Here is a 26,864-nt window from a genome sequence, read left to right as displayed (position 1 = left end):
AACTATAAATTATATTATATAATAAAAATATAATTCTACAAAATTACCTCAGTGAATAGCTTACATGTTTTTTGCGGTTTGTTGGTGGTTGTTTTTTTTTTAATTTAAGTAGGCTCCACACCCAACGTGGAGCCCACTGTGGGGGCTTGAATTTGCATTGCGACCCTGATATATCAAGACCTAAGCTGAGATCAAGAGTCAGTTGCTTAACTGACTGAGCCACCCAGGCACCCCGGCTTACATGTTTAATTAATTAATGTTATCATAATTTGTGACTGATAGAACACTCTACCCATAAATAAGAGAAGCACTTAGTGCTTTTTTACAAGTTCTTTTAGGTTTTAAAATGTCATTTCCTAAATTTGGGGTAGAAAATTTAGATGCACAAACATTCTGGGTTTAGAAGAGACTATTGATTAATTTCAACTTTCTCGTTTTACAGATAAAGAAAGCAAGGCTCAGTAGCTAATTAAGAAACTGGTCCGATATCTGGATATCATTACTACCTTGGTAATGATTATGAGGACCTTGCCTGACCATCTTTCCTAAAAATAAAAGGAGTTACCGTGATATAAAGTCAAATACAGGCCAAATAATTTTAATTGTTTAATCAAGCTGTCTGCAAACTTTTACATAAATTCTAAAACATTTCACACAGATTTTTAAAATGTATTGACCAACTTACTCTGACTGTGGCTGCCATACTTCATACCAAGGTTGCTGCTTGACCCAAAAAAAACCCAAAGATTGAAATCCAATGCAGATGATGATCTGAGACAAAACGGAGAAGAGAAGGGCCCCAGATATAAGACCTGAAGGTGGTCTTTGTGCCACGAGTTCCTTCCAGGCAGGATTTAAACTCACTATATTGAGGAGAAAAAGAGAAGTTTTTATCTAAATTAGTTGCTATAAAATACATAATCAGATTCCTTTAGGAACTTAAATTCATTTTTGTCTAACAAATCTTTAATACAAAAAATGTCCAAAACCCAAGCCAGATGTCATACATATTTAAGTCATCTGTAAAAGTAAACAATTTAGGCTTTTTCAAAAGTGCCCCACAAGTACTTTTACATTAGCCTGCTGAATTTCAGAGAAATACTAGTACAAGTAAAAAGAACACTAAACATTAACATATAAACTATAACATTAATTACCATCCTTATATGTTTAAGATGTCTGAATCTCTAATTGAACAGCTATAGTGAAAATACATATTCTTCCCTCTTATGAAAACACACACAAAAAAAGAAGACATTAACAAAGGTTGAAAGCTATATAAACAGTAACCCAAAAAGGCTTTGATCACTTATTAAGGTGATATCCACACCAAGTTTCTCTACTATAACATTTCTGCTTTTCTCTTTGTAATTAATTTGTAAAAAGATATGTAAAAAACCTGTTCTTCATTAAACTTTCACTTGCTAGTTTTAGTATCCCCTAATGATTGTCTAACTCACTCGTTCTCAACCAACATGATTTTGCCCTGTAGAGAGTATCTGGCAATGTCTGGAGATATTTTTGGTTGTCAAAACTGGGGGAGTGTTACTGGCATCTAGCAGGTAGAGACCAGAGATGCTGATAAGCATCCTCTAATGCACAGAAAAGAAGTATCTGGCTTAAAAGGTCAATCAGATCAGAGTCTTTCCATGGTCTATATCCATCACACCTTCTATATTTATTAGCTTGCACTTGACTCTAAGGAAGAGCTTTCTCTTCTCTCCCTACTGAGTTTTATTTGATTAAACGGGTCATATCCCATTACATTATTATTTATTTTGATACAATCACCAAGACCAAAATAAACGAGTATCTTCTGTCTCCTCATATGCTCTACCTAGGACACGGTATCACTTCTGCCATATTCCTGCCAAGAATTCACAGCCTGAGTCTAATGAGACTACATCAGACCAGACAAATTCATATAACTGGTTTCTCTTCTTTCATAAATGTCAACATCAAGATGCCCCCCAAAGAGGCTGATGTAATATTCTGGATTTAAAAAGACTAAAGTGGGACGCCTGGGTGGCTCAGTTGGTTAGGCATCTGCCTTCAGCTGAGGTCATGATCCCAGGATCTTGGGATGGAGCCCTACATTGGGCCCTCTGCTCAGTGGGAGAAAAAGATGGAAAAAGAACAGTAAAACAACTAGGGCAAATAAAAACAACTAGTAGTAAAAGAATGCATTTACAGGGAATCTGAAGAAGTATGCACTGTGTTATAATTATTGATATAAATTTACCAAAATTTAATGAGTTACATCAGAATTTCATATGCTTTTAAATCAATAATAAAAGTGATTTACTCACTTGTAAATACCACTACCAAAATGATTGCCAGATCAATGAAGAGAAACTGGAAGTCTCCTAGGTTACTTAAGATCTACAGAAGTAATTTTTAAAACATAATTAGTTTTCAGAAACTGTTTTTATATCTTTTCCCCTGGTTGTAGATTTTTCCTCCTTGGTTTTAGTCTCCCCACTCCACTCCCCCCCACCACCAATAATGACAACTTTAAAGTGACATTTGGACCTGCTTAAAAATTAAAATACATTTGCCTTTGATATCAGTGAAATATATATTTGCAAAGATACAACTGATTAATATAAAAGGCATCTCCTAAAAATTCATTCAATAAAAATCTTTTAAGTTTTTTCACAAAAAGAAAACACAAGCTTTTACTCATAATATTCAACACTCTTAGAAATTAGTATCTCAAAGCTTCCTAACACCATCCCTCCTGATCCTTTCTACAAATGGTAAAAAGGGATAGTTTCATAAAAACTCCCTGGGATGTCACTACTGTTTTGAGAAAATTCTAAAGTGAGATCACTTCAATTATAAAATCTGATGGAGTACCTATGGACATCACTGTTTATACTTCCTCTCCAAATGCATAAAGTCCTACAACCTACTGCTGAAACATCTTTCTCGTTCTGGCCTTTTTCTGTAAATGTACAGCAGAGTTAACTACAAATGTGAAATATGTCACAGCTTGATATTTTGAAGAGTTCTAAGAATGATGCCCAATTTGCACTAAAGGCAAAAAAGAGAATACAATCATCTTTTATTCACAAGGCTTTAGCCACAGTTGTCAGCCTTAAAGAAAAATGCTATTCCAGATTAATGAGATTTTCAATCTGCTATATAATAAACTAAAGGAAAATTTATATATGCTAGTTATGTAAGTTCCATAATTAGTGGATGCATACATACTCAATTTTTTGGTTTAAATGCCTTAACAAAAGCACCATCTCTATAAGCAATGTCGGTACTTACGGAATATAACAGAGTAACACTGAAGTACTGTATAATGCTGTACAAAGCCATAAATTTAAACACACAGAAAGAAGTCATTAAAGCAGCACGGCCTTCCCTGTGAAAACAAATGTTGGCATGTGAATAAAAGCATTTTGAACTCCTCTTCCAAATCACAATTATATCTTGACAGATGAACATCCAACATTCAACAGCTACGACAAAGCACTTTTCTACCAAAAGAACTAAACCAAAGCAGAACTGAAAGAAATGAAGAGTAGCAACCTGTTGCTAATGAAGTTAGAGATCGAATATACTAATATATCATTACAACAAATTCATATTAATTTCTATGATAATTTTTTTCTATGTTAACAGAGCACGCCACAAAGAGATAATGGGAACATTTTCAATTTGTGCTACCTGATAAGGTTTGGCACACAGGAAATACTAGGAGTTTTGGAGGTAAAGGGAGATGCCACCGAAGCCTCGAGCTCTGATAACGAAATGCCTCCATGTGCCCTCTTCAAAGCCTAACGGTTTGAAGAAGAAAAGAGGTTAAGTTTTGTAAGTGTGACTTAGGCAAAAGAAAGAACTATAAATCACAAAAACCATACTTACACCACAATCATTTGCACCATCACCGCACATCCCAACAAAGTAACTGAGAAACAAAAGTTACATTAAGATTTTGATTACTTTTTAAAAACAAACAACATTAAACTTAAGATTTCTCCAATATGTTATTATGAAGAGCTAACAGACTGAGACCTCCCCACTGGAACTAATGAATCTTTTTATCACAAGGACTACAGGCATGTTGCTCTGCAAACAGCACCAGCTTGCAAGTCAAATGACCTAGGTTATTGTCCCATTTCTGTCACAAGCTGGGCAAGTCAGTTTATCATCTGGTATTTCAATTTCCTAATCTTTAGAGCAAAGGTCTTGGGTCTGTACAGTCTTTAGTACAGAAACTATGAAGTCACTTCTACAAGCTGAGTAAATGAACTCTATCTTACAGATATTACCTGGAAGAGGAATTGTGGATATTATACTTTAGCTAAATAAATGAGCACATGAGCCTCTTTTAAAAAGGCACTTTAGAGTTCTCACCTATCTGATAGGTGACAATTCTATATACATGAAATATTAGTTACCTTTCTGGTTTTGAAAATGAAATTAAAATCCATAAATATAAAAAAACCAATACTTACTCCACATTTTGCAATGCTTCTATTAATTGTGTCTTCTGATCAGGTGCCATACGAGCAAACACAGTGCCATGCAACATCAACTGGAAAAAATATGAATTTCTTTAAAATATTGTTCACAGTATATTTATGTGAACATACACATACACAAGCCCAAGTCACTAACCTTAGGAGCAAGGTCTTGAAAATGTTCTAATATCACTGAAAATGATTTTCCATTCATTGCAAAATGGTAACGAGTCACCTGAAGATCCTCTAAGCTATCATGAACCAGTTTAATTGGAATAGCCTGTGTATGAAACATTCAAAACAATATTTAGGAAGCCAGAACAAGTAATACAATCCTATTTTAAATATATTTGATCTGGGGCGCCTGGGTGGCCTAGTTGGCTAAGCATCTGCCTTCGGCTCAGGTCATAATCCCAGGGTCCTGGGATCAAGCCCCGTATCCAGCTCCCTGCTCAGCAGGAGAGCCTGCTTCTCTCTCTCCCTCTGCCTGCTATTCCCCCTGCTTGTACTACTCTCTCTGTCAAATAAATAAGTAAAATATTTTTAAAAAATAAATATATATATATATATTTGATCTAAAACTAAATGCTTTCCTTTGATATTTTACATAAAACAATGAAAGTTTAACATTTATTAAAAGTAAAAGGAGTGCGCCTGGGTGGCTCAGTTGGTTGAGCGACTGCCTTCGGCTCAGGTCATGATCCTGGAGTCCCGGGATCGAGTTCCGCATCGGGCTCCCTGCTCGGCAGGAAGCCTGCTTCTCCCTCTGACCCTCCTCCCTCTCATGCTCTCTGTCTCTCATTGTCTCTCTCACAAATAAATAAAATCTTAAAAAAATAAAAAATAAAAAATAAAAAAATAAATAAAAGTAAAAGGAATTCAGTTTTAAGGTAATCTACCTATAGTCGTTATTTAAAAAAAAAAAAAGGCTAAATATCAGCTTTGGTTTGAAATAATGCATGGACTAAATATTATGGACCATCTGCATCCTTTATCATTACTTTCAAAATAGGATAGAGGCACCTGGGTGGCTCAGTCTGTTAAGCGGCCACTCTTGGTTTTGGCTCAGGTCGTGATCTCATGGGATGTGGGATCAAGCCCTGCGTCAGGTTCCTAGTTCAGCAAGGAGTCTGCTTGGGGATTCTCTCCCTCTGCCCCTCCCCCCATTCTCGCACACTCTCTCCCCTCTCTCAAATAAATAAATAAATCTTTTTTTTTTTTTTTTAAAGATTTTATTTATTTATTTGACAGAGAGAGAGCACAAGTAGGCAGAGTGGCAGACAGAGGGAGAAGGAGAAGCAGACTCCCCGCTGAGCAGGGAGCCCGATGCGGGGCTCGATCCCAGGACTCTGGGATCATGACCTGAGCCGAAGGCAGACAATTAACGACTGAGCCACCCAGGCGCCCCAATAAATAAATCTTTTTAAAAAATTAAAATAGGATAAATATCTGGGATTCTCATACTTTAAAATGGTGCTTCTCAGCTTTGGCTAAATATCACAATTTGAGGTACCTGGGTCTTACCTAGTCCTAATGAATCAATCTCTGAGGAGATGACCCAGGCATCTGTTTTCATGTATTTTCTGTTGTGTTGTGTTATTTAATGCACCACCTTTTATTTTTCCAGACTAAATTCAAACAAGCAAGCTTCAAAAGGGGAAACTGTTCTTGACATTACCTCTGAGTCAATTGCTGATGAATTACTGCACTGTGTTAGGGTGTCTGCATAATGCCAGTTTATCTTGGCAACTTTCCCATCCTTCGGAGGTAATGCTTCAGCAATAATAACTTTATCCTGAGGTAGTATCATTCCACAGTCTCTGGCCACAGAAACAGCAGTCAACATATTGTCACCTAATTTTCAAAATATTGAAAATACATTACAATTAAAATGGAAACATAAATGTATTCAACAATGAATACTTATCAAGAATATCTATTACCCCATGACTGGGCTTGGCAAAATGAAGATAACGTACAGTATTGCTCTTGGATCTTAAAAGTAACAAAAATCAAAACATACTTTTCAAAGGAAGCCTCAAATAATTCAAGCACACATATGCTGAACAGTCAGACCATTCTCAACTATAATTTTTAAAGCCAGATACATTGTGAATCTCTTTCAGTTATGCACTAGTAATACCCACCCATCGACACCTGGCACAGTGCTACATACACACAGAATAGGTGCTCAAAAAATATTTGTTGAAATAACTTAGGAGCGACTGGTGGTCTGTACAAGAATACCTAATATCACAGGAAAAAAGGAACGGATTACAAAAGCAAAACGATAAGCAAGGTAACAAGAATACAATCTTTACAAGATATGAAGAGAAGACAGACATCCTCTCAGTCATGAGGAGGAGAGAAATGAAAAGAAGCCCTGTAAGGACAGGATCAAGAAAATATAAACATATGTGAGAGGCAGGCAAAGGTCTGGGAAGTCCACCGCTGCCAGAACTGAAGGGCAATTGGATTTCTTCCCCCAATTCCCACGCACTATTTCCAGCAGTGTCCTCCTGTGACCAGACAGACCCCCGTGGGACACAGGCCACAGTCTGTCATGGCAGGGAAAGAGAGGGAAAAGACAGAGATGGAAAGTGAGAGAGGGAAAAGACAGAGATGGAAAGTGCTTCGAAGGAGAAATCATTAGAACCAAGGAATTGCTGGGATGCTAATAAATTTCTTTACTTGAGCTACATAGTGGTTAAGTATGCATCTAGATCTCAGACTCTGAAACAAAAAAAATGTCAATTGCCTTTTCCATATAAGTCTTAGTGAACACAGAAGAGCCATAAAATGATTATCTTAATTCTGATTATTTACTAAGAAAAAAATACTTAGAGCTGCCATAATTTCACACTAAGGAATGGGAATTATCTAATATCAACAATATAATAACACCAGGAGAATCATCTGGATATAGTCGTCAGAAATCAAAAACCAATCAAACAATGGCTATTTTCACTAGTATGCATTCAGGCAATGATAATAAACATACTCTTACACATAAAAGTGTAATTCTAACAAATATCTATTAATCCTTTTCCATGCATCTGGCATAGTTCTAAAAATTGCAGAAGACCCCAAAATGAACAAAACATTCTCTTACCCCTCTAGAATCTTATGCTTTAGTAGAGAAAACAAATCTACAAATAGCTTACACAAAATAACTGCTATAAAAAGTATACGATTAAAGAGGGGCAACAAAAAGGAGCAAAATCTAAATTTTTACAATATGCCCTTTACCGTTTTACTATTTCTATAAACAGAATTTGCTAGACCTTAAAAGAGTATTTCAAAGTTATCTTATACCTTTAAAAAACATTTTGAGTTGAAATGGGCCAAGGTAGGAAGGAGCCACTATATGCTTTTACAACTAACTGGTCATTCCACAATATCCTATAACCTGAACTCTTAAGAGTCACATTCAATTTTTCCTGTGTCCTTTTATAAAGTCTAACCTGTGACCATGACAGTGCGAATGTTGGCTTTATGCAAATCTTCAAGTACTGCAGGGGTTTCTTGCTTTAATTTGTTCTGCATTACAATTAATCCCATAAAATCCATGTTGTTTTCAATGACATCTCTGCAGAAAAAGAGATTTTAACACATAATGGTTTAGTCCAGAGAACAGATACGATTCTCTTTATATTAATAAAGCCATTATAAATTGAAACATTTTATATGCTGAATAAGCCATAAATGTGTGTGTTCAATTATCTCAAAAAATTTGTATCTGGAAAAATAATTCCCAAGAGGTATATTTTGAAATAAAACTTTACCCTCTGAAATGTGAGAAATAAGGATAATTTGGAAATGTTATTTTTGTAAGACACTAAACACCTGTAGTACTAAAGAATGTTCATCTTATATTCTACCCACAAAATGAATAAGCATAAATGAATCTATGCTTTAATATCCCCCCATACAATATACCCTAATATAAATGTTAAGAGAAAAGGGAAAAACTTGACAATAAGCACATTCAATACAGTTATACTGGATTCATTATCATCAAGCCTTTGATGAATTTTAGAAGACTCTTGATCAAATTTTTTTTTTTTTAAAGATTTTATTTATTTGAGAGAGAGAGAGAGAGAGTGAGAGAGCACAAGAAGGGGGAGCGTCAGAGGGAGAAGCAGACTCTCCAATGAGTGGGGAGCCCAATATGGGGCTCAATCCTGGGACTCCAGCATCATGACCTGAGCCAAAGGCAGATGCTTAACCGATGAGCCACCCAGGCGTCCCTAGATTCTTGATCAAATTCTTGATCCTGGAAGTGTGATACAAAAACTATTTAGCAGTCTGACAATGAGATCTACATGGGTCCCAGAGATGGGGCTCTTACAATATTTATTAATATTCAGGTACCTGGGTGGCTCAGTTATTAAACATCTGCCTTCAGCACAGGTCATGATCCCAGAGTCCTGGGATGGAGCCCTGCTTCAGGGTCCCCGCCCAGCAAGGAGCCTGCTTCTCCCTCACCCTCTGCCTGCCGGTACTCCTACTTATGCTCGCTCTCTATCAAATAAATAAATAAAATCTTTAAAAAAAAATTCCTTTAAAAAAATGTTTATTAATATTCAACAGTTATCAAGATGCTATTCCTTCAAAAGCTGAGTATCTACTCTGCACCAAATAGTACTACTAGTCAGTGGGAGGTCAAAGCTGAAAAGGTATGATCTCTACCCTTAAGGAGCTTTTGTGGGAAAAGAGACATGCCAACAAAGAGATACACGCAGGGGAGTGTGAGTGGCTCAGTTGGTTGAGCATCCGACTCTTTACTTTGGCTCTAGTCATATCTTAGGGTTGTGAGATAGAGTCCCACACTTGTTCGGAATCTGCTTGAGATTCTCTCCCTCTGCCCCTCCTCCCTCTCACTCTCTCTCAAATAAATAAATAATCTTTTAAAAAAGAGAGAGAGAGATGTGCATGCAAAAATAACATGTGCTTTTTTTAAAGATTTTATTTATTTATTTGACAGAGACACAGCGAGAGAGGGAACACAAGCAGGGGAGTGGGAGAGGGAACACAAGCAGGGGAGTGGGAGAGGGAGAAGCAGGCTTCCCGCTGAGCAGGGAGCCCGATGCGGGGCTCGATCCCAGGACCCTGGGATCATGACCCAAGCAGAAGGCAGACACTTAATGACTTAGCCACCCAGGCACCCCGGAGATGGTTGCATTCTTAAGAAATCTCAAGCTACCAAAATTATATCACAGATTTTTTTTTTCTTTTTCTTTTTTTTAAAGTAGGCTCCACACTCAGCAAGGAACCCAATGTGAGGCTTGAACTCATGACCCAGAGATCAAGACCTCAACTGAGATCAAGAGTTGGATACTTAACCAACTGAGCCACCCAGGCACCCCAGAAATATTTTTTTTCAATGGAGAAAGAAGACTTGAGGGTAGGGACCAAAATTCCAGACTTGCAATAACAAGTGGTTTGTTGACATAAAATTCAATAAAGGCACTTTAAGTACATAGCTCTAAAACCTAAACAATCTTTGAAATATAATTTATAACTATGGGTGGTAATGTATTAAAGAACAGTTAGGAAACAATACAAATGACACTGCTGGTGGTGATAGGAAAAATAAGCCTTTAAGTCTGAAAATGCATTTCAAGGAACAAAGCTGTACCAATGTGAAACTCTAGGGTCCAAGCACTGTTGCCGTTTTCCCATGACCTGCTAGTTTCTGGCTGCTAATGGTTTCCTAACTTTCCAATGAATGACACAGGTCATGGAAATTTTGTCCCCTAATGAATGAACAATACAATAGTCAACTCAAAATATAAAGGTTCAAGCTGTAAGAGAAATGCCAAAACCTGTCCCTATGAGATAGAATGGAAAGATGGCGAAGGTCTTGGTTTAAGGATGCCATGGAAGGGCAGTAAAGAAAGAGAGAAAAGTTGACAGGGATAGGATATTCTGGGCAGAAGGAATAGCCTATTCAACGGCACAGAAGGATGTCTGAATAGGACAGGCTCAAGAACTACAGACAAATCAGTAGTTAGTCTTTAAGGGGAAAAATGGCAAAAGGTGAAGCTGTAGAGAAAGAAGCTAATGTGCCCTTCACAAAAATTAGAACACAGTATTTTACATGTGTACCTCCCAACTATGCATATCCGTCACATCATCTGGCTACTGCTTTTCTTTTTTTTTGAAACGTTCATACTTAAACCACATCCCCCAAACATTCTGTGTGAATAGGCAGAATTCCTAACATAGCTTTTCCTTTTAGTTATTTGACTGGCTATCTACTCCACTCCTTTAGTTCTCATTCAGAAAAACAGGATTGTACTATAAACACTGCCCTAACTCTTTACACTTAGGTATCTCCCACTTTTCAAAAGCTTGCATTAGGTCACTTCGCTTTTATGAAAGACCTACATTAGTACTTGTTTTCACTAACCCAAGGAAATCTGAAGACTTTTCACTTTAAAGAAAAAAAGGCGAAAGGCAAAAATAGCATTCAGCATTTGTTTTGTAGTGAGCCATTTCAGAAGCAGTGCACTCCCAAGCAGTGAGAGTGGCACTCCCAAGCTCCTTCCCTGGGGATTACAATCAGCATCTCAGCGTCAAGCCATATAGGTCTGAACTGTGTCTGTGAGCATCTTGCTCCATCTTGATTTATTTTGTGCCTGCATTAACAAGATGTGTCCTAAGGTATCACAGCTTAAGAGAGATTATTTTTGGGGTCTGGAAACACTCAGAATTTTTTCTAAATAAATTAATGGTAATTGTTTCTTCACTCTAAGCCCTTCTGGCTTATGAACAGCTCCAAAGGAACACTCTACTTTTGCATAGTGGGAAAAGCTGTAATTAAAAGAAGTGTTAATAGTCTGTAATTTAGCCACTGCCCTATTGGTTATGCTATTGACACTATTTAAATCTGAAGGTTATGCACATGTAGAAATAGCTCTTTAAGCTGGCTTCCTAGAACTGCACTTGCTGGGTCAAACTGTATAAGCAATTTAAATTTTGATAGGTATTACACATGTTCATTATGAATCTACACTAGTATAGTAACAGTATGTTGTTAAAATTTTCTCAAGCCTTCACTAACACTTGATATTATCAATCTTTTTAATTTCACCAACCTCAGGAGAGAAGTGATGTCTCACTGTGGTTTTATTTTGTAGTTCCCCAAAAAACTAAATAAAGTGTACTACCATTTTCATGTGTTCATTGGCCATTTGTATGCTTTTTTTTTTTTTTTTAAGATTTTATTTATTTATTTGAGAGAGAGCACAAGCAGGGGGGAGGAGCAGAGGAAGAGAGAGAAGCAGACTCCCCACTGAGCAGGGATCCTGACTCGGGGCTTGATCCCAGGGTCCTGGGATCATGACCTGAGCCAAAGGCAGACACTTGACTGACTGAGCCATCCAGGCACCCCTGTATGCCTTTTTCTGATTCTTATCTGCTTCTATCATATCAAACAAAACACATAAATTGTTTGTTTTGTTTCTTTCCTGATGCATATTCCTGATGGTGAACTCTTCCAGTAGATGATGGGAAGCCATTTATTAGAATTCCAGGTAGGAGACTGGTATTAGATCTGAATGTTAAAAAGCTCTCTGGAGGCAATGTGGAACACAAATTGGAGAGAGGAAGACTGGAGAAAAGTAAATGTGATGATGGCAATGTCATTCGACCTTTGGGAGTAGGGAAGGGGAGACTGGTATAATTAGTTATTGTGACTCATGAAACTCTGACCGAAATAATACTTGGTTCCAACCACCGGGCAAAACCAAGCAGGTTATTTGAGAAAAACAAAATACGAGAGAATTATGTTTACATTTTAAAACAGAACTGTATTCCTAAAACATGCCTGACACATAGCGGGCACTAAATAAATATTTAACAAACAAACTGATAGGAGTTCTGAAGAGTTGTACTTGTATCTCAATCACCTAAAACAAAACTGCATTAGGTATAGTTGCATACATTGGATAAATATTTAATAAATACAACATATAAATTGCTGTATATGACTTATATAAACAAACATTATTGGACAAATTATAGCAAAACAGATCATCATCAACCTTACCTGCTAATATTCTGTACTTTATGCCATGTCAGTTTTGACTCTAATTTTCTGTGTGCAAGAGCAATCACACGGAAGCCCTGTTTAGTGTAATCTTCTAAAACTTTTTCAAAATCAACAGGAACTTTTAAAAAGGAAAAAATAAATGTCATTGTTAAAATTACAAATACAAGCTCACACAAATACCAGAATTTCACTCAAAGCCTAGTTGCTTCCTTACCTGTTTCAGGTTTACAAAGACTGGCAATGACCTCAGGTGCTCCTTTCATGTAGGCATCCATCTTCTTATCCCCTAGCACCCTTGCAACCACACTCATACGTTGCAAAGCAGAAGAAAATGGGAACTGGCGAACAATTCCTATCTCATAAATAGCCTATGTGATTTCAAAAGATGCATAAGGCATTTACTATTTTTTTAGAATTAAAGCAAGTATACTTAACAAACATTCTTTACTTACTGGAAGTTCAAACAGCTCCTAAAAGTAAAACAAAGTGAAAAGAATAAAGAAGCAGTAGTACAGATTAGGTCCATTAACATACTCAAATTAAAAAAAAAAAAAAAAAACTTGATACATCCACAAAACATTACTTAAAAAACAGCAAGGAGCTTTGATTATTTCAAAGTCAGGTTTCAAGACTGCTTCTCTACTACCTCTCATTTAATAAAAATATATCCTTGAATATTTTCAAATATTTTGCTATCCTAAAACGTTAACATATTAAGTACTAAAATAAACTAAGGGGGAACATAATTTGATATTCACCTAAAAATAAAGCCTTTCACATATTCTTTTTACTGAATCCTAAGAATACAGTTTCAATTTAAAAGGATTAATCACCATGTATCTAAATCACAAGGCACTAAGTTGCTCAATAAATAGGAAGGAAAAGTAATGGTAATGAGAATTAAATCTTAATGTTTTATACAACTAGTGCCTGCAATACACAAGGTGTATAGTTTTGGATAAATGCACTTAAAATATTCATATCTGCATAAGAGTTAAATAAAGGACATGTGATTTCATCTTCTAGCAACATTTCAAAATGAGGATTAAGCATGAGCATCAACAGTATTATCCAACTTAACGTGATTTCGCACCATTTCTTGGTTTCCTGCAGGTGTGGATTCAGGAAGCAGCTGTTTCGCAGGACGAACCACAGTGGGCATAATTCGATTATGAAGTGCTGTTTCCTCTTCAGTTGCTTCTTCCAGAATCTGAAAGGAAAATATCCAACACGTTACTTCATAAAATTCAATTCACTGGTTCTACTTTAAAAACAAAACAAAAACATTATGGCTATCTTCAGTAATAATAATAAAAAAAAAAAGTCAGTGCCCAAGGAATAAATGAGCACTACTAGATCATTAATATAAGTAGAGTAAAATTTAAGCAAACTTAAAGTCCTGGCAACCCATGGAAAATGAGCAGCAAAGGTTAGAAGTGGAATAAAGAACCAGAGAGGGGCGCCTGGGTGGCTCAGATGGTTAGGCGTCTGCCTTCGGCTCAGGTCATGATCCCAGGTTCCTGGGATCGAGCCCCGCATCGGGCTCCCTGCTCCATGGGGTGTCCGCTTCTCCCCCTCCATCCTGCTCAAGCTCTCTATCTCGGTCTCTCTCAAATAAATAAATAAAATACTAAAAAAAAAAAAAAAAAAGAACCAGAGAAACAGAGAAAAACTTCTCATTTTGCTTACAACCTGCTGATCTAGACGATCTCGGCAAGAAACAGAAGATTCTTGCAATACCAAAAATGTTCAGTCTATCACCCAAGGATTCTTTTCTGCTACCAGGAAAGGATTCAAAGTACATAGAGCACAGGGGAGGAGTTAGGATGGCAGAGTAGCAGGGGGATGCTGAGCTGGCCTCGTCCCTCGAACACAGCCAGATCAACATCCAACTATTCTGAACAAGTAGGAATATGATCTAGGATTAAGAAAACAATCTGTACAGTGGCGCCTGAGTGGCTCCGTTGGTTAAGCGACTGCCTTCGGCTCAGGTCATGATCCCAGGGTCCTGGGATCGAGCCCCACATCGGGCTCCCTGCTCGGCGGGAAGCCTGCTTCTCTCTCTCCCACTCCCCCTGCTTGTGTTCCCTCTCTCGCTGTCTCTCTCTGTCAATAAATAAAATCTTTGGGGAAAAAAAAGAAAATAATCTGCACAGTTGGAGGGAGAGAACGTGGCAGATGTGAGGTTTGGAGCCATGAACTGGGGGGAGAGGAAAGCCAAGGGGACCCAAAGGGAAGGGAACGCTTTTCATGGGGCAAAGTCAGGAAGAGGGAGAAAGTGGGAAAGGACGCAGCAGATGGGAAGCACACAATAAGCCGAGGTGAGGAGATCCCCTGGGTCACATGTGGGAGAGATCGCTCCCTTACCATCGTACATTTGGAAGAACATATTTTGCCTCTCCAAGGACAAAAGGCCAGCTGGTAGCGACTGAGGAGAGCTCAACAGCAGGGACAGAGGTGTGCGCAGAGGGCAGATAACCTTATAGCAGCTTTTCACTGTGAGCCACAATAGACCTAAACCACCAAGTGCAGGTAACCTGGCCGCTGCTTTTCACTGTCTGCCACAATAGATTCAGCCTCTGTGCGACTGCTTTTCTGGGACAGAACAGAGTAGTGGACTGAGTTGCGGCTTTTCGCTGTACGTCACAATAAACTCTAGCCTGCATGGGTGAACTGTGTGACTACTTTTCTGGGACAGGATGGTGCTGGGCACGCCACGAGGTTCTCCTCTGGCGTAGGGGAGTGGGTCTGCATCTTGCCAGGCCCTTTAAAACTTGGGAGTTTTGAATCCCAGCCACTGGGCAGAGATAAAATACAGAAGATCTGTGGAACCAGGCGTACCGACAGCCGGGGAACAGACAGGTCAAGAACAGGGAAATGATAAAAGCCCAGGACACAAGAGATTATCTGCTTTTTTTTTTTTTTTAAGATTTTATTCATTTGTCAGAAAGAGAGAGAGAGAGAGAGAGCACAAAAGCAGGGGGAGAAGCAGGCTCCCCGCAGAGCAGGGAGCCCGACAGGGAACTCGATCCCAGAACCCTGGGATCACAACCCAAGCCGAAGGCAGACGCCCAACCAACTGAGCCACCCAGGCATCCCGAGATTATTTGCTTTTTTGAGAGGGCCTCCTGAATAGTGGTGGCCAGGAGTTCCCCTCTCCAGGGACAAGAGGGTAGGATGATGCCATATTCTTCCTCCACCACCATCCATCCCTCCGCGCCGCCCCCCACCCAGCTCAGTCGGACTTCAGAGAGAACCACAGCACCTCCCTGGAGGCTGGAGTCCCCTACACTAAAGATGCCCCTGGCCTGGCAGGGGCATCTTTATAAGGGCAAGTCAGCTTGTAAACCAGCACAGCAGGCCTCTCCCTCAGAAGACCAACACAGGTCTCCGCATGTACCAAGTCTACTGATAAAAGAGTACTCCAAAATGTCAGCTTCTGGTGGAAATAAGACCAGGCTTACTTTTTTTTAAAAAGATTTTATTTATTTATTTGACAGAGAGAGATATAGCGAGAGCAGGAACACAACCAGGGGGAGTGGAAGAGGGAGAAGCAGGCTTCCTGCCGAGCAGGGAGCCCAATGTGGGACTAGATCCCAGGACCCTGGGATCATGACCTGAGCCGAAGGCAGACGCTTAACGACTGAGCCACCCAGGCGCCCCCAGGCTTACTTCTTTTTTTCTCCTTAATTTTTTAAATGTTTTATTTTTCCATTTCTACTTTTTATCTTTTACTTTATATGTATATTTTTTTTCTTTTCTCTTTATCTTTTTTTGGGGGGGTATCAGGCTTATAATTTTTTGTTCATTTGTTGGTTTGTCTCCTAGCTTATTTTTCGGAACAGGCTTCTTATTTTTTTTTTTCCTCTTTTCTTCTTTCCTTACTCTTTTTTCCTTCTTTCTTTCTTATTCTTTGGAATCAGGCTTATAGTTTGTTGTCTGTTTGCATTTCTGTTCCTTTTCTCTTGTCTTGGATCAGGCTTTTTTCTTTCTTTCTTTTCAAATTAACAAACAAATCAAAGCACACCAAGTTAAAGATCCAAACATTCCCCACTACAAGCAAAGAACTCCGCAGAGGACAGACCAGTGGGAAAGATCAGCCAAAACACAACAGTAGAGTGCACACAGCATACACCAGAAACACTTCCTGAAGTTTTTGTTATTTTTTTTTTTAAGATTTTATTTATTTGAGAGAAAGAACACAAGCAGGGGGAGGGGCAGAGAAAGAGGGAGAAGCAGACTCCCTGCTGAGCAGGGAGCCAGATGCTGGCTCAATCCCAGGACACTGAGATCTGAACCAAAGGCAGCCGCTTAACTGACTGAGCCACCCAGGCACCCCTTCTTGTTGTTATTGTGTTTTTTTTTTTCCTTCTTTTCTTTTCTGGACAAAATGACAACATGGAGAAATTTACCCCAAAAGAAAGAAAAAGAGATAGTACTCATAACCACTCAGGGATTTAATCAATATGGACATAACTAAGATGTCTAACATAACTAGAATTTAAAACAATTATAAAGATACTAGCTGGGCTTGAAAAAAGCACAGAAGACACTAGAGAATCCCTTACTATACAGATAAAAGAACTAAAATCCAATCAGGCCAAGATTAAAAATGCTATAACCAAGATGCAGTCCCAAGTGGAGGCCACAAAAATGAGGATGAACAAAGTGATATATAAGATAAAATTATGGAAAATAATGAAGCTGAAGAGAAGAGGGAAATAAAACTATTAGATCACAAAGGTAGACTTAGGGAATTCATTGATTCCATAAAGCAAAATAATATCCATATTATAGGGGTCCCAGGAGAAGAAGAGCAGGAGAAAGGGGCAGAAGGTTTACTTATAGTTGAGAACTTCCCTAATCTGGGGAAGGAAACAGGCATTCAAGTCCAGGAAGCACAGAGACCTCCCCTCAAAATCAACAAAAACAGATTATTAAAGTGAAACTTGCAAATTACAAAGCCATAAAGAGAAAATCCTGAAAGCAGCTCAAGACAAGAGGATACATAAGGCTGGCAGTAGACCTGTCCACAGAGACCTGGCAGACCAGAAAGGACCGGCATGATGAATGGGAAAAATATGCAGCCAAGAATACTTTATCCAGGAAGTCTTCATTCAGAATAGAAGGAAAGATAAAAGAGTTTCCAAGACAAACAAAAACTAAAGGAATTCGTGCACACTAAACCAGCCCTGCAAGAAATATTAAAGGGGACCCTTTAAGCAGAGAGACCAGAAGTAACAAAGACTAGAAAGGAACAGACACAATCTACAGGAACAGAGACTTTACAGGTAATACAAAAGTACTAAATTCATATCTTTTTTTTTTTTTAAGAAAAAGAAAAGTTTTATTCAACCAAAAGTTAGCATTAACTGCTTTCCCCCAATGACAAATTTCTCCAATTATATACTTATAAAATTTAACATTGTTAAGATTTATTTAAATCCTTCAATTACTGTTCTCTATTAGAGAATGTTCTGTTTCTTAGAGTTCCAAATGATGAAAGAGGTGGTAATCTGTTGAAAAAAGGTCAGACGAGTGTGATGGATAATGGCAAAAGTTCTTGGCCCAATGCAGTCATTCCCTATGGCGGTCTGGGATTTCAGTGGTCAAATGTTGTCATGGAAAAGTATAGGTCCATCCATATCTGATAACCAATGCAGAGTGCTTTTAGATCCATTTTTGATACATATAAATTCATATCTTTCAATAATTACTCTGAATGTAAATGGACTAAATGTTCCAATCAAAAGACACAGGGTATCAGAATGGATTTAAAAACAAGACCCATCGATATGCTGCTTACAAGAGACTCATTTTAGACCCAAAGACACCTCCAGATTGAAAGTGAGCATTTATCATGCTAATGGACATCCAAAAGAAAGCTGGAGTAGCCATCCTTATATTAGACAAACTAAATTTTAAACCAAAGACTGTAATAAGAGATGGACACTATATCATAATAAACGGGTCTATCCAATAAGATCTCTAACAATTACAAACATGTATGCCCCTAACTTGGAAGCAACCAAAATATATAAATCAATTAATAACAAAATTAAAGAAATTCATTGATAATAATACAGTAATAGTAGGGGACTTTAACACCCCACTCACAACAATGGACAGATCATCTAAGCAGAAGATCAACAAGAAAACAAGGGCTTTGAATGATACACTGGACCTGATGGACTTCACAGATATATACAGAGCATTTCATCCTAAAGTAGAATACATAATTTTTTTCAAGTGCACATGGAACATTCTCCAGAACAAATCACATACTGGGTCACAAATTAGGACTCAACTGGTACAAAAAGAGTGAGCTCATACTACGTATATTTTCAGACCACAATGTTATGAAACTTGAAGTCAACCACAAGAAAAAATTTGGAAGGACCACAAATACATAGAGGTTAAAGAATATCCTACTAAAGAATGAATGAGTCAACCAGGAAATTAAAGAATTAAAAAATACATGGAAGCAAATGAAAATGAAAACACAACAGTTCAAAATGCAGCAAAGGTGCATTGGGATGCAGCAAAGGTGGGCCTACAAGGGAAGTATACAACAATACAGGCCTTCCTCAAGAAATAAGAAAGGTCTCAAATACACAAACTAACCTCACACCTAAAAGAGCTGGAAAAAGAACAGCAAATAAATCCAGCTAAATCCAGCAGGAGAAGAAAAATAATAAAGATTAGACCAGAAATCAATAAAACGTGTAACAGATCAACAAAACTAGGAGCTGGCTCTTTAAAAGGATTAACAACATTGATAAACTCCTAGCCAGACTTATCAAGAAGAAAAGAGAAAGGACCCTATAAAATCATGAATGAAAGAGGAGAGAGCACAACCACCACCAAAGAAATACAAACAATTATAAGAGAATATTATGAGCAATTATATGCCAACAAATTAGGCAATCTGGAAGAAATGGATAAATTCCTAGAAACATATAAACTACCAAAACTGAAACAGGAAGAAAAAGAAAACATGAACAGAACCATAACCAGCAAGGAAATTGGATCAGTAATCAAAAATCTCCCAAAAAACAAGAGTCCAGGGTCGGATGGCTTCCCAGGGGAATTCTACCAAATATTTAAAGAAGAATTAATACCTATTCTTCTGAAACTATTCCAAAAATAGAAATGGAAGGAAAACCCAAACTCATTCTATGAAGCCAGCATTACCTTGATCCCAAAACCAGACAAAAACCCCACCAAAAAGGAGAATTATGGACTGATATCCCTAATGAACACGGAGGCAAAAATTCTCACCAAGATCCTAGCCAATAGGATTCAACAGCACATTAAAAGGATTATTCACCACAGTCAAGTGGGATTTATTCCTGGGCAAGGGTGGTTCAACATCTGCAAATCAATCAACGGGATACATGACATTAATAAAAGATCAGAACCATATGATCCTCTCAATAGCTGAAGAAAAAGCATCTGACAAAGTACAGCATCCTTTCTTGATAAAACCCTCTACAATGTAGGGATAGATAGAACATACCTCAACATCATATAAGCCATATATGAAAGACCCACAGTTAATATCGTCTTCAACAGGGAAAAACAGAGCTTTTCCCCTAAGGTCAGGAACACGACAGGGATGTCCACTCTCACCACTGTTATTCAACAGAGTCCTGGAAGTCCTAGCTTCAGCAATCAGACAACAAAAAGAAATAAAAGGCATCCAAATCAGCAAAGAAAAAGTCAAACTTTCACTCTTCACAGATGACTTGATACTCTATATAGAAAACTCGAAAGACTCCAGCAAAACATTGCTAGAACTGATACATAAATTCAGCAAAGTGGCAGGATAGAAAATCAATGCACAGAAGTCTGGTGCATTTCTATACAGTAACAATGAAGCAGCAGAAAGAGAAATCAAGGAATTAATCCCATTCACAATTGCACCAAAAACCATAAGATACCTAGGAATAAATCTAACCAAGGAGTTAAAAGACCTGTTCTCTGAAAACTATAGAACACTTATAAAAGAAATTGAGGAAGACGCAAAGAAATGGAAAAACATTCCATGCTCGTGGATTGGAAGAACAAATATTGTTAAAATGTCTATAGTACCCAAAGCAATCTATACATTCACTGCAATTTCTATCAAAATACCAAAATGCATTTCTATCAAAATATTTTTCATAGAGCTGGAACAAACAATCCTACAATTTGTACGGAACCAGAAAAGACCCCGAATAGCCAAAGGAATGTTGAAAAAGAAAACCAAAGCTGGAGGCATCACAATTCCAGACTTCAAGCTCTATTACAAAGATGTAATCATCAAGACAGAATAGGACTGGCACAAAAACAGACACATAAATCAATGGAACAGAATAATAGAGAACCCAGAAATGTACCCTCAACTCTATAGTCAACTAATCTTCGCCAAGCAGGAAAGAATATCCAGTGGAAAAAAGACAGTCTCTTCCACAAATGGTATTGGGAAAATTGGGCAGCCACATGCAGAAAAATGAAACTGGATCACTTTCTTACACCATACACAAAAATAAATTCAAAATGGATGAAAGACCTAAATGTGAGAGGAATCCATCAAAATCCTAGAGGAGAACACAGGCAGCAACCTCTTTCACCTCGGCCACAGCAACTTCTCGCTAGACACGTCTCCAGAGGCAAGCAAAAATGAACTATTGGGACTTCATCAAGATAAAAGGCTTTTGCACAGCAAAAGAAACAGGCAACAAAACCAAAAGGCAACCTACGGAATGGGAGAAGATATTCGCAAATGTCTTATCAGATAAAGGGCTAGTATCCAAAATCTATAAAGAACTCACCAAACTCAACACCCAAATCCAATCAAGAAATGGGCAGAAGACATGAACAGACATTTCTCCAAAGACACAAATGGCTAACAGACACTGAAAAAATGCTCAACATCACTGGGCATCAGGGAAATACATACAAATCAAAACCACAATGAGATACCACCTTCACACCAGTCAGAATGGCTAAAATTAACAACTCTGGAAACAACAGATGTTAGCGAGGATGCGGAGAAAGGGGAACCTCTTACACTACTGGTGGAAATGCAAACTGATGCAGCCACTCTGGAAAACAGTATGGAGGTTCATCAAAAAATTAAAAATACAGCTATCCTACAACCTAGCAATTGCACTACTAGGTATTTATCCAAAGGATAAAAAAACAGTGGATCAAGGGGCACATATACCCCAATGTTCATAGCAGCAATGTCCACAATAACCAAAATATGGAAAGAGCCCAGATGTCCATCAACAGATGAACGGATCAAGAAAATGTGGTACACACACACACACACACACACACACACACACCCCAGAATATTACTCAGCCATCAGAAAGAATGAAATCTTGCCATTTGCAATGACATGGATGGAACTAGAGGGTACTACGCTAAGCGAAATAAGTCAGCACTGAATGTTATGTGCAACTGATGAATCACTAAATTCTACCCCTGAAACTAATAATACACTACATGTTAACTAAATTGGATTTAAATAAAAAAATAAAAGTACATGGAACTCAGATATGGTTAGTAGAACCGCTGGATCAAGCACACACTGAGGTACAAAGATTTGAGTTTAGTGTTTCAGACTGAACATTTCTGGTTAAGATACTACTACCCTAACTGCTCGAAATTTAATTTAAAAACACTTATTTTTGGTCAAAGAATTCCAACAAAAACTTGTATTAAATACATACATGCAAGAAACAATAAACTAATTTGACTTAAAAATGAAGGAATCAGTCAATGGGAAAATGACTGGGTAGGGAACTGTGTCCAATTAACCAACTGGATACAATTCTAAGACATGTTTTAACATCTCTGAAATTGAGATATATCTTATATGGCAACGATCACAGCACATAACAGCAGTGTGTGGTTATGTGGAAACATTCCATTGATACTTTGTGGTAAGATCAAGCATCAAGGCATCTCAGAGTAAACAAAACATGCTATTATACAAACTTAATTATAAAACCAGTTTTTGGTTTTTTTTTTTTTTAAGACCCCCAAACAGAACACTAAATCTACTGAAAATCTGTTCAGCTAGAGAGAAGTTTTAGAGAACATCAAAATTGATCAGTCTTATTTTGCCTTACTCTTAAATTTTTCTCTGCAGGCCTTTTGGGAATTAAATTTGACAAGTATTTATTTTGGGCTATCAGAAGATGGCCAAACACTAATCCAGTCATTCATCTCCCTCCCTGTCAAAACATTAACCAAATACAAAATAAATAAATAAACCTACAGAAGTAAACAGAAAGTGAAAAGAGGAAAAGGATTTCAAATATAAATATAAAAGGCAAACTGATACATACTGATGGATACAGCAATAGCCCAGAGTAAACACAAGCAGACATACAAGAGAGGTACATTTCTTAACAGCCAGAATAGTGGAGCTAAGCAAAAAAAACAAAAAAGAAAACCAGGGGTCACTGTCTAGAGATATGAACTACCTACCTGAGAGGAAGAAGAGCTGCTAATGTGAGGGTCAGCACTCCAGAACATAGCTCTGCCCAGGCAAGCACTGTGGGAGCAGATGAGGAGAGCAACCTAAAAGGCTAACTCTGCAACTCTGGACTGAGGCATGCCTGCTGAAGAGACCTCACCCTCAGCAGACAGTGAGCTCCCCTTGGTCAGCCTTACCTCTCAGGGGAGACACATCTCAAGAAAACAGACTAACACACTATAGGCAAGGATAAAAACCTGACTGTAGCTACCTAGAATTATCAAACCAAACCTTCATCTTAAATATGGAAGTACCATCCAGATGTATAATGAAAACCAAAAGCATGAAGGAAAAAGACCACGTATAGGGAGGGAAAAAGAAAACTGACCCAGAGAAAATAATTAATTCAGAAGCCAGGAGAGAACTTTAAAAACAAACTTACTATTGCATCTGTAAAAGAACTCAATGCTGTGAAATGGTAACCAGAAAACATAGCAAGCACTAAATTAAAATGATCAATGACAACAAATAGAAAGCTATAAACAAATAAACGTGTGTGTGTGTGTGTGTGTGTGTGTGTGTGTGTAAACACAGAAAGTAGAAAATGGGGACAAAAGAACATGAAGACACACGGCTGGCTATACTTTTCACCCACGGTCAAAAATTGTTGCTGCTGAAGATCATCTTACTGACTCGAGCCCACTACCCCATGTTGGTGATAGCCAGTTTCTGTTATAAACATAAAACAGGCGCCTCAGCAGGTCATCCTCTATTAAAGGTGTTTAAGTGAGTTAATTTAACTAAAACACACACTTTTTTAGAGAATTATGTATCTTTTTCCAGTAATGTATCTTTAGAAATTACACAGTTCCTTTAACGGTACGGGATAGACTTGTCATCAAAACAACTAGCAGAAACAATCTCCTTCTGCAAGGTAATTTTTACTATTATTTTCCTTAAAGTTATTTGTGCTTTAAAATATTGAACTTACCCATCCAATGGCTTCAAACATTTTCAAATCAAGTGGATCACCAGAAAGCACTCCTTCAATCTTCGTGAGTGAATGACAAGTAGCCATACAAGCAACAAACTGAGACTTTACCAATATCTCATTGCAAACATTTTCTTCTGGCAAAAGGAAACTAAATAGAAAATGCACTGAATTAGATTCATAAATCCCAAGACAATAAATACTCTATACATACTCAGGTTTTATAAAATTAAAAAATGGAAATAAAATGTTTGCATTTCTGCATGTATTAATTTTCTCTATGGTTTTTGGCATTCAAAAACATTTTCTTCCATGTAAATTATACATAACTAAAATACCATATTACCTAAGATTCTGAATAACTACACTAGACAAACCAACACAGAACATACTAGATACCAAATAATAATTAAAACTCCTGCTATAGGTATATGATAGATAAGAATACATAAAAATCTCTTTTGTAAAAACACAAAATGAACGTGTAACACATAATCTTTTCAATGGGAAACTAAGCTCATAATCAAGAAAAGGAAATGTTCAAGTGCCAGAAATGGAAGGAAAGGAAAACCAAAGGAGTCTGAACCTGAGTGATGCTGACTGCCTGAGGGAGAAGGAAGAAGGGAAAGGAGCCAGGTCAGTCCCCTAAGGCCCCGGGGCTTTAATACCCACACAGAAACAGAAGACAAAGTCCTGGCCAGGTACAAAGTGGGGAATTCACACTGAGAGGATCTCTTTCACCAAAAATAGCCAGTACTCTTGAAGAGCATCCTTGGAAAAAAGGATATACTAAATAAAAGAATGGAGCATCTTGCAAAAAGAATATATGAAAAATAATTTACCTACAGACCCAAAGGCATAACTAAGAATAAGCTTATCTCTTTTTCCCCCCACCCAAAGTTCAAGAAAATAGTTAATATCTGTACAATACTTACTAAGCGCTAGGCACTGTTCTACTAACTTTAAACATATCTGATTCATGTCCTCCTCACACCATAGGAAGATGTTTTATTGTCCCCATCTTATAGATGAGGAAACTGAAACAGAAGGTGAAATAAGTTTCCAAGGTTACACAGCGCCATTAAGTGGCAGAGCAAGGATTCAAACACAGAAGGTCTGGCTTTAGGGCCTCGACTCAGAACCACTACACCACTCACGATAGGATCTGGGTTTGAATACATGCTACTGCAGGTCCAGAAATCCTCAGGTTATGAAAGTAACATTAAAGCTCATCTGGCACCACTGATACCACTCTTGGCCAAGCACAGTCAAAACTCTCCATAGAGGAGCTCCCACAACACAACCACAAAGAAATCTCACAGAAAAATCCTGCTAAGCCTAAGTCCATAATTTAAAAATGCACTGGGAAACATTCCCATGGCTCAACAGACACAACAAAGACAGAATTAGAATCCCATAAATTTGAGATAATAGAATGGCAATCTGAAAGAATGCAATTAAAAAGGCACCTTTAAATTAAAGACTTAGAAAAAGAACATTCTAGACACCATGGGGGGAAAGGAGGAGAGGAAGACTTTTAGGAACCAAATGCAGTTTCCTGTTTGACCTATGGTCAGGATTCCCAGATGGAGAAAACAAAGAATGGAGGAAAGGTCATTTAAAAAAAAAAAAAAAGGGAAAAAAGCTGCAATTCTTCCAGAATTTATGAAAAGCATGAGTCTTTGGAGTCAAGAAGCAAATGAGTCCTACACAAATAAAAAGAGACTGCAAAATTCAAGGATAAGGAAGTATTCTTAAAACAACAATAAGAAAAGGAGTAAGGAGAAATGGAATCACACCATCAAAGCGCTGAGAGAACAGCTGACACCCTGGAAAGCTATGCACCTATGCCATCCTTCAAAAGTGAAAATGGAAATAAAACTAACAAATGTAGCTACAGAAGAGGGCAGTGCAGTCCAGGGAAGTGGGACAGAAGCAGCAGTGGTTGGCAAAGATAGTCCTGAACCTAGGGAATCTCAGCATGCAGACAATATAAAACCTAAGTCTTAATCATAAAATGCTGTGCAACAAATACATATAAATAAGGGAGGGGAATAATCAAAAAAGTACTCTACAGTCCATGGGTTTCCTGGGGGGTTTAGAAACCCAATAAAGACACCCATGAACTTTACACTCTAATTACGACCATTAATAATTTAAATTGGACAAGCAGTAAAAGATTAAAATGTATAAATTCTGAGAAAATGTACGAAAATATGAGAAATTTGAGAAAATGTGTGTGTGAACTGGGGCAAGGAATTACAGAAATAAGTTCCAATATATCTGAAATTACAAATGTGAATACAATGGCACAGAAAGATTAAAAAGTGAAGCAATGGAAAAGAAAACACACTCGGCAAACATTAGACCAAAGAAAGCTGGTATGTGTAACCGCAGAAATATCAGATGAAATGGAATTGAAGGCAGAATGCATTAGTGAGAAATAAGGTCACAATGTCACAATACTATTTATCAAGAAGATGTAACAACTCTGAAATTACATGAACCAAACAATATTCTCTCCAACTATAAACCTAAAACCCACAGACTTCTAAGGGGGGCAAAAAATGACATAAACACAACTACTAAGCCATCAAAAGACAACAAAAACAAAAGTAAAAAGACCAGACTGTTGGAATATTTTTGCAGTGCATAGTACTGAAAAAGATTACCACCCAAAAATACAAAGGACTTCTAATAAATTAGTAAGATAAAGACTAGGAACACAAAAGAAAAAACGGTGTCAAGGTATAAACTGACAATACACAGAAGAATGCTAAATGACCATCCTTCCAAAAAGGTGAAAATAAGATCAGCTTATTAAGTACTGAGGAAACTGCAAAGAGCCACAATGAAAGACC

General features: G+C 37.7%; 1 protein-coding gene across 7 annotated transcripts in view; it reads right to left on the bottom strand.

Annotated features, from left to right (window-relative positions):
- The window catches only part of ATP13A3 (ATPase 13A3), a 95,951-nt gene that overhangs the window by 24,752 nt on the left and 44,335 nt on the right, over positions 1–26,864 (bottom strand). For 6 of the 7 annotated variants that reach the window (XR_004299808.1, XM_032406890.1, XM_032406886.1 and 3 more), the window contains 14 exons: positions 24,004–24,154; positions 13,631–13,747; positions 12,990–13,007; positions 12,752–12,905; positions 12,535–12,655; positions 7,943–8,067; positions 6,157–6,332; positions 4,636–4,758; positions 4,473–4,552; positions 3,880–3,922; positions 3,682–3,791; positions 3,280–3,376; positions 2,310–2,382; positions 686–863 (listed from right to left, as the gene is read on the bottom strand). Coding sequence is in view for 6 of the 7 variants with exons in the window: in XM_032406890.1 (XP_032262781.1) it covers positions 686–863; positions 2,310–2,382; positions 3,280–3,376; positions 3,682–3,791; positions 3,880–3,922; positions 4,473–4,552; positions 4,636–4,758; positions 6,157–6,332; positions 7,943–8,067; positions 12,535–12,655; positions 12,752–12,905; positions 12,990–13,007; positions 13,631–13,747; positions 24,004–24,154 (1,566 nt within the window). In the remaining variant the exon portion in view is untranslated. The remainder of the gene's footprint in view (positions 1–685; positions 864–2,309; positions 2,383–3,279; positions 3,377–3,681; positions 3,792–3,879; positions 3,923–4,472; positions 4,553–4,635; positions 4,759–6,156; positions 6,333–7,942; positions 8,068–12,534; positions 12,656–12,751; positions 12,906–12,989; positions 13,008–13,630; positions 13,748–24,003; positions 24,155–26,864) is intronic. The other variant, XM_032406888.1, reaches the window with a different exon arrangement.

This window comes from Phoca vitulina, unplaced genomic scaffold, assembly GCF_004348235.1.
Source record: "Phoca vitulina isolate PV1807 unplaced genomic scaffold, GSC_HSeal_1.0 scaffold8, whole genome shotgun sequence".
In the NCBI taxonomy this organism is placed as follows: domain Eukaryota; kingdom Metazoa; phylum Chordata; class Mammalia; order Carnivora; family Phocidae; genus Phoca; species Phoca vitulina.
Note: the sequence above shows the minus strand (reverse complement) of the source record. Positions and strands in the feature narration are given on the sequence as shown.